Source organism: Ahaetulla prasina, chromosome 4 (genome assembly GCF_028640845.1).
Source record: "Ahaetulla prasina isolate Xishuangbanna chromosome 4, ASM2864084v1, whole genome shotgun sequence".
NCBI lineage: Eukaryota > Metazoa > Chordata > Lepidosauria > Squamata > Colubridae > Ahaetulla > Ahaetulla prasina.
The window spans coordinates 77,612,077-77,630,509 of NC_080542.1; the positions used below are offsets into that span (position 1 = coordinate 77,612,077).

The window sequence follows — 18,433 nt, forward strand, 5'->3', positions numbered from 1 at the left end:
AAGTTCCGGATTCTTTTCCCCAGTTATACAAACCCCAAGAGTCCCACCCCCCTGACCCCTTTGATGGTCACATGGTCCCACGTTCTCCCAGTCCATTCGAATATCTTCTTGCCACTCTTCCTGCAGATGTGAACCCCATCTGACCTTGACCGTCTAAAGAATGTTACCATACCCCTCAGCCCCCCTTCTTCCCCTCAGGGGAAAAAATGTGGCAGCGTCTGGAAACCTAAAGTCTAATATGGTTTCCAGGCCTGACATATTGTTTATTTTAACTCTGGAGCCATTATTGGATAAATACGAGAATCAAAGTAGACAGAGGGAATTAAAGTTAGACAACATGAATATAAACTGAGAGCTTTTGCAGATGACTCGGTGATTACTTTAACAAATCCCATAAACTCAAGTTCATCTCTGTTGGAAATAATTGATCGATATGGAAAGGTTTCAGGGTTTAAGGTAAATCAGAATAAAACAAAAGTGATAATAAAAAATATGACAAGACAACAGAAAGAAAAATTAGAGGAAATAACAGGATTTGAAATTGTAAAAAAGGGGTTTATATTACACCATCAAATGTGAAATTGTACAATTGAGGTGTTATGGCAAAAAGTTCAGAAGGAGTTGATTGTTTGGAAAAAATTGCAATTATCATTTCTGGGGAGAATAGCTGCTATCAAAATGAATGTTTTACCTAGATTTTTATTCCTCTTTCAGGAATAAAAAAGATAAAAATTTGGAGGAATGGCAGACTGGAATCAATAAATTTATATGGGAAGGTAAAAAAGCGAGGGTTAAAATGAAAATAATTCAAGATTCCCGGGAAAGACGAGGCTTAAAAATGCCCAATTTTAAATTATACTATGAAGCAGCTGCTCTCTCTGCAATAAGTGATTGGTTTAATCTAACAGATGAAAGAATATAGAAGGTTATGACTTGCTACATGGATGGCATGCATATTTAATTTATGAGAAAAAAGTGGATAAGGCTTTTAAAAATCATGTGTTAAGAATTGCTCTCTTGCGTGTTTGGAAAAAATACTCTTATAAACTAAATTATAAGGTTCCTATGTGGGTGAGTCCCAGGCATACAATAGAGAATATAAATATAGAACAGAATCAGGAAATGATTACATATAAAGATCTTTTGTATACTGAAAGAGGTAATTTGCAATTAAAATCTCTGCACATATTAAAAGAAGAAGGGGAAAATTATACTTTGTTTCAATATGGGCAACTACATGCTAGATAGTATAATGCAAAGGGAGGAAAATTTGGTAAAGCAAATTAGAAATCAGCCTCAGGAGCATATAAAGAGATTGTATAATGTGTTACTTGAAATAGACTCTGAAAGGGATTTGGTAAAGGACTGTATGATAAAGTGGGCACAAAATGAGGACCCAGATTGTTGGGGGGGCAATAAGTTGACTTTGTAAAAAAAAATATACAAATAGAATGAGACTATTGCCTTATACATTGTAAGCCACCCTGAGTCTTCGGAGAAGGGCGGGGTATAAATGTAAACAAAAAAAAAAAAATTTCAGGAGCCAATATTATTGGAAACTTGGGAAAAAATTTGGGTTAGAAATGTTAAATTTACGCAGGCACAGAATTTAAGGGAAAATTTTTGTAAAATGTTTTATAGATGGCATTTAGATCCTAAGAAATTATCGTGTATGTATCCAGATATGCAAGCAAAATATTGGAGATGTAACTGTGATGATGCTACATATTTTCATATTTCGTGGATTTGTAAGAATATTAAGACTTTTTGGATAAGAATTTGGTGGATTCTACAAAATGTTTTGAAAAAGAAGATAAAGTTCCTGCCGCAATTTTTTTTACTGGGAATTACCACAGACTGTACAGTAGTTTAGACTAAATTGATTTTAAATCTAATAACAGTGGCAAGATTACTGATAGGACAGTACTGGAAGAAAAAAGAATTACCTACAATAGAAGAATGGATATTGAAAGTTGCCAATTTGGCTGAGATGGCAAAAATCTCAGCCTTTTTGAAAGACAATACGCAAGAAAGATACTTAAATGAATGAAAAAAATGGATTGACTATATTCAAAACAGATATCAGATGAAGAGATATCAGACTGCCTTTGAATGATTAGGATGTATTATTTCTGATTGCATTGGGGGAGGTTAGGATTTGATGAGAAATGCAGGAGTATAACCTGAGTTAGGAGGAAATTTTTTTAGCATATGTTTGTTTTATTTTTAACTATACCTTGTGTTTGTTTCCGGGACGTCGGGGGGGGAGGGGTTTTTTTGAAGGGAGGGAGGAGGGGGGGAAGGGGCGAAAAAGCTTTTTTTTGTAAAACTTTTTCAATAAAAGAAAAGAAAAGTGCATGAGATTGATCAAATTAACTTGAATTTAAAAAGTCAAATAGAGGAGCTTTGGAACAAGGTGGAGAAAGCAGATGAAGAGCGGATTTTATTACAATATAAAACAATGGAATCTGCATTGAGGGTGAGATGTTTAAAAGAAAATAAGCAAGAGAATCTAAAAAAGATATTTGCAGAAGCCTTTTCACAGGTGATTGGACTGACATCAGTGGATCTTGAAAATCAAATTTAGAAAATTTACCGTGTTAATTCATGGGTGGCAAGGCAGAGACAGCTGCCAAGGGATATAGTGATTTATTTTACATCTAGGAAGATTAGGAGTGAAATCTCGCAAGCCTCCTATAAAAGTAAAATTCAAATATTGGGTCAAGAGGTTTTGGTATTGAAAGAAATTCCTTCCAAAATATTGAGGGACAGAAAAGAATATGCTTTTTTGGTAAAGGAGCTTAAAAACCGCCAGGTATGGTATAGATGGAATGTGCCAGCCGGACTAACAGTAAATTATATGTGAGGGAAGTGTTGTCTTAACGCAGTTACCAAAGCAAGAGCTTTTTACGTTGAGGTATTGAAGGCTGGAAGTTTACCAGATTTAGAAGTTAAGATGGGAGAAGTGGAAATGGTTAAAAAAAAAAGGGAGAAGGAAGTAAAGCAAACACAATTTGAAATTGGGGCTGTAACTTTGGGAGAAGAAATACAGAAAATAGCAGGGGAGGAACAAAGGATGGTAATCTTTAAAAAAGAACAAGGAGTAAAGCAGCAATATTGTCAGATGAAAAGTGTTTTCTTTTATGGGAATTGGTAAACTGTAAGTAAAAATTTCTGAACATAAAAGAAATAGAAAGGATAATGTGCATTTGTTTGAGTTTGTAAGTCAAATGTGGGTGTATTATATTTATGCTGTTATTATTATATATGGTGGATTTATCTATTTTGGATAAAAATTGAAAGTAAGGAAGGATAATTTAAATTCCTTTTTTATATAAAATGTTTTATAGATGGTATTTGGAAATTAAGTTGGGGTGTATTTGTTTTAATTTACAAGTAAAATGAGGGAGATATATCTTATTGATGTTATTTTATTAATGGTGGATTTAGTTACTTTGGATAAAAATTGATGTGGGATTTAAAGTGTTGGGGGGAAAATTAAAATAAAAATTAAAACAGAAAGGAAATTGCTTAAGGTTAAAATGTTAAAATGGTTATAAAATATTTGTAATTTATTGTGATGATGCTAGTGTAATATTGGAAGATGGATTATACGTTTGTTATCAAAGAGTAGAGGTTAAAAATATTGAACTTGTTGGAAACTTCAATGTACCAGACTGAAAACCCACAAGAAAATATACTGGAATGAGGAAGATGGACTGACTATATTTAGAACAATTATTGGATGAAGAAACATCAAATATTGTACGAACGAACATTTCCTTCTTTTTTGTTTTTGGGGAGGGATGGGAATTTATGGATAATTAGGGTATTCTAGTTTATGATTGTCAGATCGTATACCTTGTATTCTGCTCTGGGAAGTCTGGGGGGTGGGTGGGAGGAGGGAGTTGATGGTGGGTGGGTGGAGGGGTGTGGGATGTAATGGGGAAAAATTTATTGTAAAACTTTTTCAATAAAAAAATAAAAAAAAATAAAAAAAGCATCTCCCATAATTCCTCCCAATTCTCCATATTTAAAAAGAAAGACTTTTAAACTTTATTTATCTTAATTTGTATATAGTCTAAATTCCAATTTATTACTTTAACTTAACCCAAATATATCTCTTTTCTTCTTTTCTTCTTTGTTTCTGGAAGAGTCCAATTCCAATATATTTTTAAACTGTTTCAATTTAAGTCTTTATCGGTTCCACTCCCCTTTTTTCTTTTACAATCTCACGACAGCTGTTAAAACAATGCTTCCTTCTGATTTTCCCACATAGATCTGAATGATGTGATACTTTCTTTCCTCCAGCAGATGTCTCTTTCCAATTCCCAAATGTTTTAGCAACAAAATGTCCCTTGTTAATCCACAAAGTTTATTATTTCCTATCTTAGTTCTTTTGTTAGCAAACAAAGTATTCTTTCAATTTTCTGTTCCTTTTAGTATTTGATCTCTTCCAAAGCCAAATTAAAATTCAGATGGAAAGTCCTTTTTGGGGCTTTAATTACAAAGTTCCGTTTTACTTTTATTTTCTTCTATTTATACTTCCACATGCCAATTTAGCCGCTGATTTCAAATTGAAGACTTCTTTTAAGCTTTAATAAATTGTCTTCTTACCTATGTGTTGGCAAATCCCTTTTCCCGTAAGAATATCCGTTCAATCGCTTCTCCTGCTCCAACCTTTTTGTGTGGGCACCCCAGCTTGTGACAGCTCTAATGGCTGTCTTCCCATGCCGCAGAGTCGGATGCTGATGTCGGTGCTCCAGGGAATTTTCCGCTTCCCTGTTTGTGCCTCTCAGGGCCTCCCTTCTTTGCTGTCTCTCCAAGACAGGTATGGTCCATGAAGGACCCCCAAAACGGCTGGGATATCGGCGTTCCTCCGGAGCCCCGGGGAATCGCTGTCTGCAGCGACATTGGCTACACCTCTCTATTACAAGAAAATTGGAAGATAGCTTTTATTTCTTCATCTGTCAGGATAGCAATTAGTATTTTTCAGAGTTTTGAGGGAAAAAATCGTACATGAATTCCTTTTTGAGTTCTCTCAATGCTGGTTCCTGCCTGTAGATTAGAATATCAAAGGGTATTTTAATAGCGATATTTTTTTCTGACTCCTTGAATTGTAGGTTTCTACTGAATATTTGTCAAGCTTTTTAAAAATACAAAGCACCTAGCAAACTTTGCATACAGATGCATAAGTAATAATTGTTTTCAAGGTATCATTATGCCAATTATTATAAAGACAGATTATCAACAGATCTTGTTTCCTATTCAATGATATAACCCTTTCATTCTATTTTCCATAGGGTCCAAATAGATAAATAATGGGGAATGAATTATTCAGATTGACATATTCTGTGTGATACAGAATAGAATAGAATAGAATAGAATAGAATAGAATAGAATAGAATAGAATAGAATAGAATTTTATTGGCCAAGTGTGATTGGACACACAAGGAATTTGTCTTGGTGCATATGCTCTCAGTGTACATAAAAGAAAAGATACGTTCATCAAGGTACAACATTTACAACACAATTGATGGTCAATATATCAATATAAATCATAAGGATTGCCAGCAACAAGTTATAGTCATATAGTCATAAGTGGAAAGAGATTGGTGATGGGAACTATGAAACTATTAATAGTAGTGCAGATTCAGTAAATAGTCTGACAGTGTTGAGGGAATTATTTGTTTAGCAGAGTGATGGCCTTCGGGAAAAAACTGTTCTTGTGTCTAGTTGTTCTGGTGTGCAGTGCTCTATAGCGTCGTTTTGAGGGTAGGAGTTGAAACAGTTTATGTCCAGGATGCGAGGGATCTGCAAATATTTTCACGGCCCTCTTCTTGATTCGTGCAGTATACAGGTCCTCAATGGAAGGCAGGTTGGTAGCAATTATTTTTTCTGCAGTTCTAATTATCCTCTGAAGTCTGTGTTTTTCTTGTTGGGTTGCAGAACCGAACCAGACAGTTATAGAGGTGCAAATGACAGACTCAATAATTCCTCTGTAGAACTGGATCAGCAGCTCCTTGGGCAGTTTGAGCTTACTGAGTTGTCGCAGAAAGAACATTCTTTGTTGTCCTTTTTTAATGATGTTTTTGATGTTAGCTGTCCATTTGAGATCTTGCGATATGATAGAACCCAGAAATTTGAAGGTTTCTACTGTTGATACTGTGTTGTCAAGTATTGTGAGAGGTGGAAGTATGGAAGGGTTTCTCCTAAAGTCTACCACCATTTCTACGGTTTTGAGTGTGTTCAGTTCCAGATTGTTTTGGTTGCACCACAAGGCTAGTCGTTCGACCTCTTGTCTATATGCGGATTCGTCATTGTCTCGAATGAGACCAATCACTGTTGTATCATCTGCGAACTTCAGTAGCTTAACAGATGGATCATTGGAGATGCAGTCATTGGTATACAGAGAGAAGAGAAGTGGGGAGAGCACACAGCCTTGGGGGGGCCCTGTGCTAATTGTACAGGTATTTGATGTGATCTTGCTTAGCTTCACCTGCTGCTTCCTGTTTGTTAGGAAGCTTGTGATCCACTTACAAGTCTGTTCCGGTACCTGTAGCTGGTTTAGCTTAGTTAGAAGAATGTCTGGAATGATGGTATTGAATGCTGAACTAAAGTCTACAAAAAGGACCCTTGCATAGGTCTTTGGAGACTCAAGATGTTGTAGGATGTAGTGCAGAGCCATATTAACAGCATCATCTGTTGATCTATTTGCTCAGTATGCAAATTGCAAGGGGTCTAACAGCGGATCCGTGATGGTTTTCAGGTAGGAAAGCACTAGCCTTTCAAAGGTTTTCATGACTACAGATGTTAAAGCAACTGGTCTGTAGTCATTCAGTTCCTTGATGGTGGGCTTCTTGGCACTGGGATGATGGTAGAGCGTTTGAAGCAAGAAGGAACATAACACATCTCTAGTGATTTATTGAAAATATGGGTGAAGATGGGGCCAGTTGGTCAGCACAGACTTTTAAGCAAGAAGGAGTTATCTTGTCTGGGCCTGGAGCTTTTCCTGGCTTTTGTCTGTGAAATAGGTCCTGCACTTCCTTTTCTGTGATCACTAGCGGTTGTGAACCCAATGAAATGGGGTCAGTTGTAGGAGGCTTGGCTGTTGTTGGTGTGTCTGAGATGGGGCTTGTGGAGATAGGTGGCTGTAGTTTCCTTTCAAACCTGCAGTAAAACTCATTCAGGTCATCTGCCAGTTGTTGATTACCTTCAGCCTGGGAAGGAGGTTTGCCATAGCCGGTGATATTTTTAAGAGTTTTCCACATGTTTGCTGGTTCATTTGCTGAAAACTGATTCTTTAGCTTTTCAGAGTAGCTTCTTTTTGCTGCTCTTATCTCCCTTGTTAGTGCATTTCTGGCCTGATTGTACAGCATTTTATCACCTTTTTTGTAGGCTTCCTCTTTGGAATGTCGTAGCTGCTTAAGTTTAGGTGTAAACCAAGGTTTGTTGTTACTGTGTATTTGCAAGTTCCTTGTAGGTACACATAGGTCTTCACAGAAGCTGACATATGATGTTACAGTATCTGTGAGTTCATCCAGGTCTGCAGAGGTATCTTTAAAAATATTCCAATCAGTGCAGTCAAAACATGCCTGTAGCTTTAATTCTGATTCCTCCGTCCAGGTTTTCACTGATTTAATTATTGGTTTTGTGGCTTTAAGTCTTTGCCTGTAAGCAGGTACAAGGTGAATCATGCAATGATCAGAGTGTCCTACAGCTGCACGTGGTAAAGACCGATAGGCATCTTTTAGTGTTGTGTAGCAATGGTCTAGAGTATTCTTGCCTCTGGTGGGACAATTGACATGCTGAAAGTATTTTGGTAGCTCTTTCCTTAAGTTTGCCTTGTTTAGATCTCCCAAAACAATGGCCAGTGAATCAGGGTGTTTGGCTTCAGCCTCCATGATTTGGTCAGCTAGAGTTCGTAATGCCTTGTTTACATAGGCTTGTGGTGGGACATAAACAGCAATTAGAAGAAATGAGGAAAATTCACGAGGCGAATAGTAAGGTTTGCAATTGATAATTAGAGTCTCTAAATTGTTGTCACAGAATTTGTAAATTATTTTAAAATCTTGACACCAGTTTCTGCTAATATATAGGCATAAGCCTCCTCCTTTCTTTTTACCAGATGTTTCTGGAATCCTGTCTGATCGTTCAATTTGAAATCCTGGAATGTTCAGGCTGCTATTTTCAATTGATTCATTTAACCAGGTTTCAGAGAATCATAGGACTGCTGAATTGCGAAAATCAGAATAGTATTTGTTTAAGAGGAGTATTTCATCCATCTTATTTGCAAGTGAGCGTATATTTGTTAGGAAAATTGAAGGCAGAGGAGTTTTAGTGCGAGTTCTTAGCTTGAATAAGATCCCAGATCGTTTACCTCTTTTCCTTCGTTTCCGTCGTTTGGTTTTTTTAGTAATCCATGGCTCCGTGGGAATTGCCTCTTCCTGTGTTAGAATCTCCTCCATGTTTGTAAAGACAGGTGGGGGTGAGATTAAAGAAAGCTGCTCCTTAAAGAAATGTTCCTTAATTTTTAGCAGATGGTCTCGTGAGTAGGAAATCCGTAGTGAGTCACAGAGAACAATTAGAAATAAAAAAACAATTAGAGAGCATTTCACCGAGGCAGCCTTCGTCGGCGCCATCTTGGAATACAGTAATACAGTAGTTGATTTTTCTATAAATTACTATGTATAGTTGGTTAAAAATATGCTTTTTTTGATAAATGTTTCACCTACAATTTACTTGAATGATTTTCAAACTCAAGGCTATTATAGCTCCCTAAAAACTAGAAATTTTGAAACACTGCACCCATGAGTAAAACAAGGCTTTCATTGATGTTACGTTTGGACTATTCATAAATCTATTTCTTTTATAATTTTTGTATTTGTATACCACAGGGATCTTAAAATTTGTGTCACAAGTGGTGGTTGTAGGTTTATCTAGGCAAAATGAGGACCAAATCCCAGAATATGTTTTGACTATTTTTGCTTTGCCTCTATTAATCTGATCAAGTTTAAAATAATTCTTCCCCCCATAAAGTTGTTTGTTCCTCCCTTGAGAAGTTCCAACATACACTGAGAATTCTTGGGTTATCTGATATAAAATATATTGGTTAGCATTGATAAACTCATATGTGTTGCTTGTGAAATGTATGTGGTAACAAATATGCAATTTAATCCTTTATTTTTTAGGAAGCTTTTGTTCTTACATGAAATTTTCTAATATATCATTTTGCCATATTACATAATATAGTTTTCTGGTACACTGCTTCAGTTTTTCATATTTTAAGAAATATAAAAATATAAAAATATGAAATATATTTTAAGAAATACTTACTTTCTATGATAAAACAAATAATAATAAAAAAAGAAATTATGCTTTTTCCATCACACATGATTACTACCAAATGCTATTCACTAGGAAATAGGTATATTGACTTTATAAAAAAAGTGAACTATAGATAATGAAATATTTCTGACTCAAAAAATTGATAATTACAATTCAAAACATTTAGATTTTATTTAAAAATAATTAAGAAAGGAATATTGCCAAAAAGTATATTATAATTCAACAACCATGGACAGAGATGTGAAAGTGAATTATAGATAATCAAATATAGAGCATTATGAATTTGATGAAAGAATTTATATATGTGTGCCACTAAAGATAATTTCTTTATCAATTAAATCACATTGTACAACTTCAAATGTTGCATACAAAAGAATTTGGATAGAAGAAGTAGAAGTTAATGTATTTTAGTATAACAAAAATACTGATATGTCTATTGAATTAAGATATAACTTGAAGTGTGCAGATATCAATGCAATACTTTTGTTAAAATTAAAAGACTTCCTTTTAGGTAAATTGGTGTAGGATTATAATTTTAATTTGTTCTCATCTATTTATAACGAGTTTGATAAAGGCCTATATTTAGAGACCCTTTGTGTAAGTATAATAGGAAAAATAGGGACATCAATTATGTTAATATTCTAGTTATATGCACATTGATGAAAACTAATCTTTTCAACTCAAATATATAGTTGAAATTAATTTAAAACATTTATTTTTTAAAATATTTTTCAGCTTGAAGAGAAGACTGACAAACCATATTCTGATTTATATACAAGGGTAAGTTATTGAACAGATTGGTTTTCAAATCATCAGTACTCAATGACTGCCGCTCAAAATATATACCTTATTTTTTTGGACTATAAACGCATTTTCTCCCCCAAAAAAGTGGGTGAAAATGTCTATGTGTTTTATACAGCGAATACAGCTGGGGGTTTGCATACCTGTGGAGGGAGGGAGTTGGTGCAGCGACAGGCAGCAGCAATCCCCATTGCCTGGAACAGCTGATTGGCAGTATTCCAAGAGGCTGATACAACTGCCAATCAGCTGCGAAGGCTCCAGCATTCCTGGCTGAGGCAGCAATGCAGAGGTGGGATTCAGCCAGTTTGGCCAAACCGTTTATTAACGTTGTGTGCAGTTCAGAGAACCGATTGATCCCACCACTGGCTGGCCTGGACATGCTCTATGTCTGCCTGCCCTGCACAAGTTCATCCAGCAGTTTGCCTAGGTACCCTACCGCCGCCTGCCACTCTGCCACAAGTGCACCCTTACTGGCCTGCGTGGTGGACTGTGGCACCGAGTGAGTCCAGAGACACAAAGAGAGAGAGAATGAATGGATAACACTTGGCTTCCAGTGCCAGAAAGTGCGAACAAGGGAAGCGACCAGGTTTCCACCGTCTTTCATTGGGGCATGCGTAGTGAGATGGGGCTCCTCTTGCTGTCCCTTTTTCCCCCATTGCTGGGCATGGCATGGCTTCCTGCCCCTCACTTAGCCATTGATGCAATTTGGGGGTGGCAGGTGGAGAGTGGTGTGGCGGTTCAGAGGAGGAAGGGTACGCAACTCCTGGGCCAACTGGCTTCTTTCTGGCAGGTCTTTCTCTGCCTTTCAGCGTTGGCCATCAAAGACAAGGCTTTTGTGGACAGAAGAACTAAACTGCAATGGGCAACAGAGTGGCCAGCTTGAAGTAAGGAGGCTGCTTTCTCCTCTTTCCCTACTCCCGGTCTTTCCCTTGTGCTGGCCTCTTCATTGCAGTGCATTGCCCAGGATCCATTAGCCAATGACAAGCAGTTGAAACAGGGTGTCGTGTCCCACTCCTCCGCTGACGGCCGGGTTGGGGAAGTCCGTATCAGGCGTGCCTCTGCAGCTCTGCCAAAGTCCTAGCAAAGTTCTCAAGGCAGGCAGGAGACCAGGAAGTGACTTCAGCAAGATAAGGTAGACTTTGCCTGACTCAGAGAATGCCAGAAAGCAGATCCTTTATATAGGCCATGGGGTGTGGCTCCATGACTCAGCACTTATTCAGGCCTGCCCCTCCCTTCCTTTTGCTGACGCCGCCTATCAATTCTCCTGAAGCGAGGATCTCTCCAGGCTCCAGCTGTTGGCAATTCACATTCCTCAGGCTCACATGCTGTGGGGGAGGGGGAGGGGTCAAGTTGCTCCGTTGCCTGGGCATGGAGCCAGGGCTGGGGGTTGGAGGCACGTCAGGCCCTTCGTCTTGCTCGGCCTGTCTGGGCATGGTGCCAGGGCTGGGGCCTGGAGGCATGCCAGGACATTCCTCAGCGTTCGGCAGGAGATAAGAGGGACCCGGCTGCGGGGAAAGCGAGCGAGACACAACACTATCCCTCACCGCAGGGCCCTTCCCCCGGGGCTGACGATCGGGATGCGGTTGGGCTGGGTTCTGCTCGTGGAAGGCCCGCACCAGGTCCGGGGCGTGGACGTCGGAGGCGTCGACCAAGGTGAACTCGGTCCTGTACCCCTGCCACACAATCAAGTATTGGAAGCGCCCCTTCAGCCAGCGGGAGTCGCGTACGCTGTGCACCTCGTACTCCTCCGCCCCGTCCTCGCCGACGGCGCCGGGTGCCAGAGGGGACATGGCGGGGCCTCAGGGACCAGCAAGGACCGGTGGAAGACGGGATGGATCCGCATGGAACGCAGCAGGGTCAGCCGGTAGGCCACCGGATTGATGGGGAACGGACCGATGAACCGGTGGTCCAGTTTCTTCGCTGGCCGGTCGGATGGGAGATGCTCGGTGGAGAGCCACACGTGGTTTCCCACCGCCAGCGGGGGTATTGCCCGTCGGGAGCGGTCAGCGACCCGCTTGTAGGCCTCCTTCACCCAATTCAGCTGCCGCCGCACCATCTGCTGGATTGCGTGCAACTCGGAGAGGAAGGTCTGCGTCTCGGGAACCGGGCAGTCCGGGGGCGCCAGAGGGAAGAGCCGCGGATGGTACCCCAAGTTGTCCAGGAACGGGGTTGTCTGGGTGGAGGTGTGTTGGGAGTTGTTGAAGGCGAACTCCGCCAGGGACAGGTACTCGGCCCAGTTGTCCTGCTGCTGGTTCACGAAGCACCGGAGGTACTGCTCCAGGACGCCGATAACCTTCTCCGTCCCGCCGTCGGTCTCCGGATAGTGTGCCGATGACAGGCACACCTGCACCTCCAACGTGGCCATCAGGCTCTTCCAAAAGCGAGCCGTGAACTGCACCCCACGGTCCAACACCACCCTGTCCGGCAGACTGTGGAGGCGGAAGATGTGCTGCAAGAAGAGACGGGCCGTCTTGGTGGCGGTGGGCATCTTGGTGGCGGTGGGCATCTTGGTGGCGGTGGGCATCTTGATGGCGGTGGGCATCTTGGTGAGCATGTCCACCACCACCAGCACCGTGGTGAACCCCGAGGACGGCGGCAGAAATCACCCCCAGGGTCTGTCAGGAGTCGGCAAGGGCTGGAGGAGACCGGGATGGGCCCCCGTGGCGGTCTTGGCTTGCCGGCACGGCACGCAGGACCTCATGTAGCCATGGACGTCATGCCGCACCCGGTGCCACCAGAAGGTCCGTGTCACCAGGTTGAGAGTCTTGAAAAACCCGAAATGGCCCGCGGCAGGGTTGTCATGGCACTGGGCCAGGACGAGGGACCGGAGCGGTCCCGTGGGCACATACAACCGCCCCAGGAACTTGAGTACATCCTCTTCCAATGTCCACGGAGACGTGGGGCCTGCCTCCGCTCGCCGCTGCTGAGACCAGGCATCTTGGCACTGCGCCTCTTGCACCCGGGCCCGTAAGTCCACCGGTTCCCGAGCGGCGGCCAAGGCTTCCGCCGGCAGCACTGTCTGTGGAGGAAGAGGGTCCTGGGCGCTCAGGTACTCCGGCTTACGGGACAGGGCGTCCGCCCTCCAGTTGTGGCCGCTGGAGATGTAGGCTACGCGGAAGTTGAACCGGGTGAAGAACAGTGACCAGCTGGTTCAACTTCCGAGCCGTGGTGAGGTGCTCGAGTTTCCGATGGTCCGTTTGGACCTCCACTTGATGCCGGGCCCCCTCCAGGTGGTGCCGCCACGCCTCGAACGCGGCCTTGATAGCCAGCAACTCCTTTTCCCAGATGGTATAGTTGTGCTCGGAAGGGTTGAGCTTCCGCGAATAGTACGTGCAGGGAAAAAGAGCACCGCTCCGAGGGCGACGTTGGAGGTGTCCGTCTCCACCACGAAAGGCCGGTGCGGGTCGGGATGTCGCAGGATGGGCTCTGTGACGAAGGCCTTCTTGAGAGCCGCGAAGGCCTCCTCCTGCGGGGGACCCCACCGGAACGGGACCTTCTTCTGGAGGAGCTGGGTGAGCGGAGCCGTCAGCGTGGCGAAGCCCAGGATGAAGGTCCGATAGTAATTGGTGAAGCCCAGCAGCTGCTGGACATCCTTCACCTGACGCGGGGCTTCCCAGCTGCACAGAGCCTCCACCTTACGCGGGTCCATGGCGATCCTCTTGGGTGAGAGGATGTGCCCGAGGAACTCGATGGATGTCCGAAGGAAAAAGCACTTCTCCAGCTTGGCGTAGAGCTGGTGCTCCCACAGGTGCTGCAGGACCAGGCGGAGGTGCTGGAGGTGACTTTCCCTGGACCGGGAGTAGATCAGGATGTCATTCAGGTAGATCGCCACGAACCGATCCAACATGTCCCGGAACACATCGTTCATAAAATGTTGGAAGACGGTGGGGGCGTTGGTCAGCCCGAACGGCATGACCGTGTACTCGTAGTGTCCGTACCGGGTGCCGAACGCCGTCTTCCACTCGTCCCCTTCGCGCATCTGCACCAGGTTGTAGGCCCCCCGGAGATCGAGCTTGGTAAAGATCGAGGCCTCCCGCAGCCAGTCCATCAGCTCTGGGATGAGCAGCAGGGGGTAGCGATTCCGCATCATGATGGCGTTCAGCCGGCGGTAGTCGCAACACAGGCGCAAATCCCCCATCTTCTTCTTCATGAAGAGGACTGGGGCCGACAGAGGGGATTTGGAAGGCCGGATGAACCCTCGGGCCAAGTTTTTGTCCAGAAAGTCCCTGAGGGCGGCCAACTCGGGCTTGGACATGGAATACAGGGTCCCGTTGGCAGCGGGGTGCCGGGCTGCAGGTCCACGGGGCAGTTGTAGGGCCGGTGCGGGGGCAAGCGGTCCACCTCCTTCTCGCTGAAGACGTCAGCGAAGTCCTGCAGCTCAGGGGGCACGGCGACGGCCGGGGTGAAGACGTCCTGGCCGGCACAGGTGTGGCGGATGTGGTTGACACCCTGCAGGCTGGGGAACGAGATGGCGTTCTGCGACCAGGCCACCTGAGGGTCGTGAGTCCACAGCCAGGCCAGTCCGAGGATCACCGGGAAGTGGAGGTCCGCCATCACGTAGAAGTGAATCGCCTCCTTATGGTCCCCGATGGCGAGGCGCAAGGGCTGCGTGGCGAAGTTAATGGGTCCGGCCACCAGCTCCCTTCTGTCCATGGTCTCAACGCTCATCGGAGGGTCCACCGGTACCAAGGGGACCCCAAAATGGTCCACGAAAGCCCGGTCCATAAAGTTCGTGGTAGTCCCCTAGTCCACCAGCGCGTGCGCCGGGATCCCCTCCGGCTGGTCATCCACCCACACCCGGGTGTCCAAAATCAGGTGCCGAGGGGGCCCGGGGTCCATGTCGGCCATGTCTGGCGTGGGTTTGGTCCGTGCCCAGCCTAGGGTTTCCCCGAGGCCGGGCCTGCCCCATTTCCCAACTGGCCAGGCCGGGATTTGGGGACGGGCGCACGTGCTCCGCCGCGCTTCCTGGGGCATGCGGCAGCAAAATGGCCGGGCTCCCCACAGTACAAACACAGCCCCCCTTGGCACCTCCGGCTCTGCTCCTGGGCCGTCAGGCGAGGCCTGGCCGCTCCTAACTCCATGGGCTTCTCGACGGCAGCCACGAAGCACGGGGCGGCCCGGGACGGGGTCGGCACAGGTCGGGGGAGCGCGGCTGGCATTGACGGTTGCTGGCGGCGATGGGACGGGCGTTGCTGGAGACGGGTGTCAAGGCGCAGGCAGAGGGGCACCAGGTCAACGAGGGTCCATGGAGCCTCCACCCGGGCCAGCTCGTCTTGGAGCTCCTCCGAAAGGCCCCTCTGGAACGCATCCGCCAGTGCCGTGTCATTCCAGTCCGAATCGTGGCACAGCAACCGGAATTCAGCGATGTACTCCCGGAGGGGGCGCGGCCATTGTTGGATCTCTCCTAGGCGCCGGGCGGCCGTCTGGGCTCGCACGGGGTCCTCATACATGAGGCGCAGTTGCCCCCAGAACCCCTGGTACTCCGCCAGCAAGGGGCTGTCCCTGAGCACCAAGGGCGTGGCCACTGAGCAGCCTGGCCAGACAACAGGTTCATCACGAAGGCCACCCTGGCCCGGTCATCTGGAAAGTCCCCCGGCCACATCGCCATGTAGGTCTGGCACTGGGCCATGAAGGCCGGGAACATCTCCATCCGTCTTGAGAACTTCTCCGGCACCGGTACCGGGCTGTAGTGCTGAGGAGGTGGAGGAGGAGGTTGGACTGCTGGGGCATTTCCAGCAGCCAGTTGAGCAGTCAGCTGGGCGACTTGCTGTTGCAGTAGCTGATTATCTGCTTGTAGCTGCTGCACAATCTGCGCCAGCTGTTGCTGATCCATCTTGTGGTGTGGATGATGATGAGTGGGGAGTCAGGCAAGATGTCGTATCCCACTCCTCCGCTGATGGCCAGGGAAGTCCGTATCAGGCATGCCTCTGCAGCTCTGCCAAAGTCCTAGCAAAGTTCTCAAGGCAGGCAGGAGACCAGGAAGTGATTTCAGCAATCCAAGTTAGACTTTGCCTGACTCAGAGAATGCCAGAAAGCAGATCCTTTATATAGGCCATGAGATGTGGCTCCATGACTCAGCACTTATCCAGGCCTGCCCCTCCCTTCCTTTTGCTGACGCCGCCTATCAATTCTCCTGAAGCGAGGATCTCTCCAGGCTCCAGCTGTTGGCAATTCACATTCCTCAGGCTCACATGCTGTGGGGGAGGGGGAGGGGTCTAGTTGCTCCATTTGCCTGGGCATGGAGCCAGGGCTGGGGGCTGGAGGCACATCAGGCCCTTCGTCTTGCTTGGCCTGTCTGGGCATGGTGCCAGGGCTGGGGCCTGGAGGCATGCAAGGACATTCCTCAGCGTTCGGCAGGAGATAAGAGGGACCCAGCTGCGGGGAAAGCGAGCGAGACACAACACAGGGTGTGGCGGGGAAGCCTTGTGCAAAAATGCAGGGCCAGGGAGGCGAGTTGGCGATCTCAGCTGCCTGGCTCACAGGAGGCTTGCAGGAGCCTTGATGGACGCTTTTGCGGATCTCTGGCAGCAATGGAAGGCAGTGACCCTTGGGGGAGGGATGGAGGAAATCCCAGCTGCCTGGATCATTGGAGCAAGCATCATTTAAGCATACATCCAGCAAGCATCCATTGGGGAAGGTCTTTTCTACTCACCTGGCACAGTTAAAATCTGAAATCTTGACTACCATTCCAATCAGCCATTTCTTTATTTTTACTTTCACACACACACACACACATACCAGTACATTGGGATGTAAGGGGGCACTGTGGAAACAAAATATGGTCCTATGAATAGTGCCTAATGTTCTCCCTTTTTAAAAAAATACTTTTTACTTAAACATTTCATCTTCCATTAAACGATGTGTTGTCTGGGTACAAATATCTCTGTGCAATAACAACCAAAATTTACAACAGTATTCATTACATTGATATTGATTCTCTAATCTAATCATCATCATCATCATCATCATCATCATCATATATCTATTCATTTCTCCCTCTTAACATATCTTATAATAATATAATAATAATATTAAATATAATAATCTAAATAGTCATTAGTAAGAATCATTATATTTTTTCTTCTCTATCTTAACATGTTTTTTATTTTTCCTGATCTCCATTTATTTCTAACTTCTATTTTTATTTTCCAACCATTCATAAAATAACTCCCATGTCATATAATATTCAGTTTATTCTTTCTCCTTTATAGCAAGTGTTAATCTATTCATTTCTACACATTCTAATATTTTTGTAATCATATTCTCATCAATAGGGATCTCTCTGCTTTTTCAGTTTTGTACAAATACAATTCTTGCTGCTACGTGTATAATTAAATATGCATTCCATTTACTATAAGTTTCAGGTAAAATCCCCAACAAAAATATTTCTGGTTTTAAGTCAATGTACTGCTTTATCATCTTTTCCAGCCACATCTGTATTTTTATCCAATATTTTTTTGTTTCTACATATGTCCACCACATATGATAATATGACCCAGGTATCTGGTGGCATTTCCAACATTTAGCTGACTTATTTTTAAACATCTTAAGAATGCCAGTAAGGATTCTGATGTTGATGCTATTATACATCTTGGCACAAATGATCTGTCCCAAAAGGATATACTTTCTGTGCAGAATGATTTCCAGAGCTTGGGGTATGAACTTAGTAGTATAGGTTGTAGGCTTATCTTTTCAGAGGTTTTACCAGTACATAAGGAACAAAAAGGTAAAGGCCAGTGTTTAGTGGAGTTTAATGTGTGGCTAAAGGAGTGGTGTAAAAGGGAAGGCTTTGGTTTTATTAGTCATGATGTCTGCAACTGGTCCAATGAAAAACTGTACACAAGAGATGGATTACATCCATCAAAGAAAGGTATTGAACTTATCAATAAATTCACAGATTTTCTGGATAAACATTTAAACTAAACAGAGGAGACAGAGAATTAATTGATACAGAATATTTCTGTCCCCAGCAATCCAAACTTAATAGGGTTATCAGTGCATGTAACATAGATGTCTATGTGGGTAAGATTATTAGCCCTGCTGCCAAGTAAAACCAAGCATTTAATAATGAGTGCCATACCATGTGCACTAATCAAACAGGTGGCAAGAAAGTAGGGGCAGTCAGGCACAACATAGGTTATGTAGACAGTAAACACAATGTCAATCAAAATGGACTCAAATGTCTATACACCAATGCATAGAGTATGAGGAATAAACAGGGTGAATTAGAAATTCAAGCAAATGAGGGCAGATAAGATATTGTTGCCATTACGGAAATTTGGTG

At 44.2% G+C, this 18,433-nt stretch overlaps 1 protein-coding gene across 24 annotated transcripts in view; it reads left to right on the forward strand.

Moving 5' to 3' along the window:
- LRRFIP2 (LRR binding FLII interacting protein 2) overlaps nucleotides 1-18,433 on the forward strand; it is a 175,849-nt gene that overhangs the window by 82,884 nt on the left and 74,532 nt on the right. For 23 of the 24 annotated variants that reach the window (XR_009154807.1, XM_058179878.1, XM_058179877.1 and 20 more), the window contains one exon: nucleotides 10,084-10,128. The exons of the other annotated variant lie outside the window; for it this stretch is intronic. Coding sequence is in view for 22 of the 23 variants with exons in the window: in XM_058179878.1 (XP_058035861.1) it covers nucleotides 10,084-10,128 (45 nt within the window). In the remaining variant the exon portion in view is untranslated. The remainder of the gene's footprint in view (nucleotides 1-10,083; nucleotides 10,129-18,433) is intronic. 24 annotated transcript variants of the gene reach the window in all.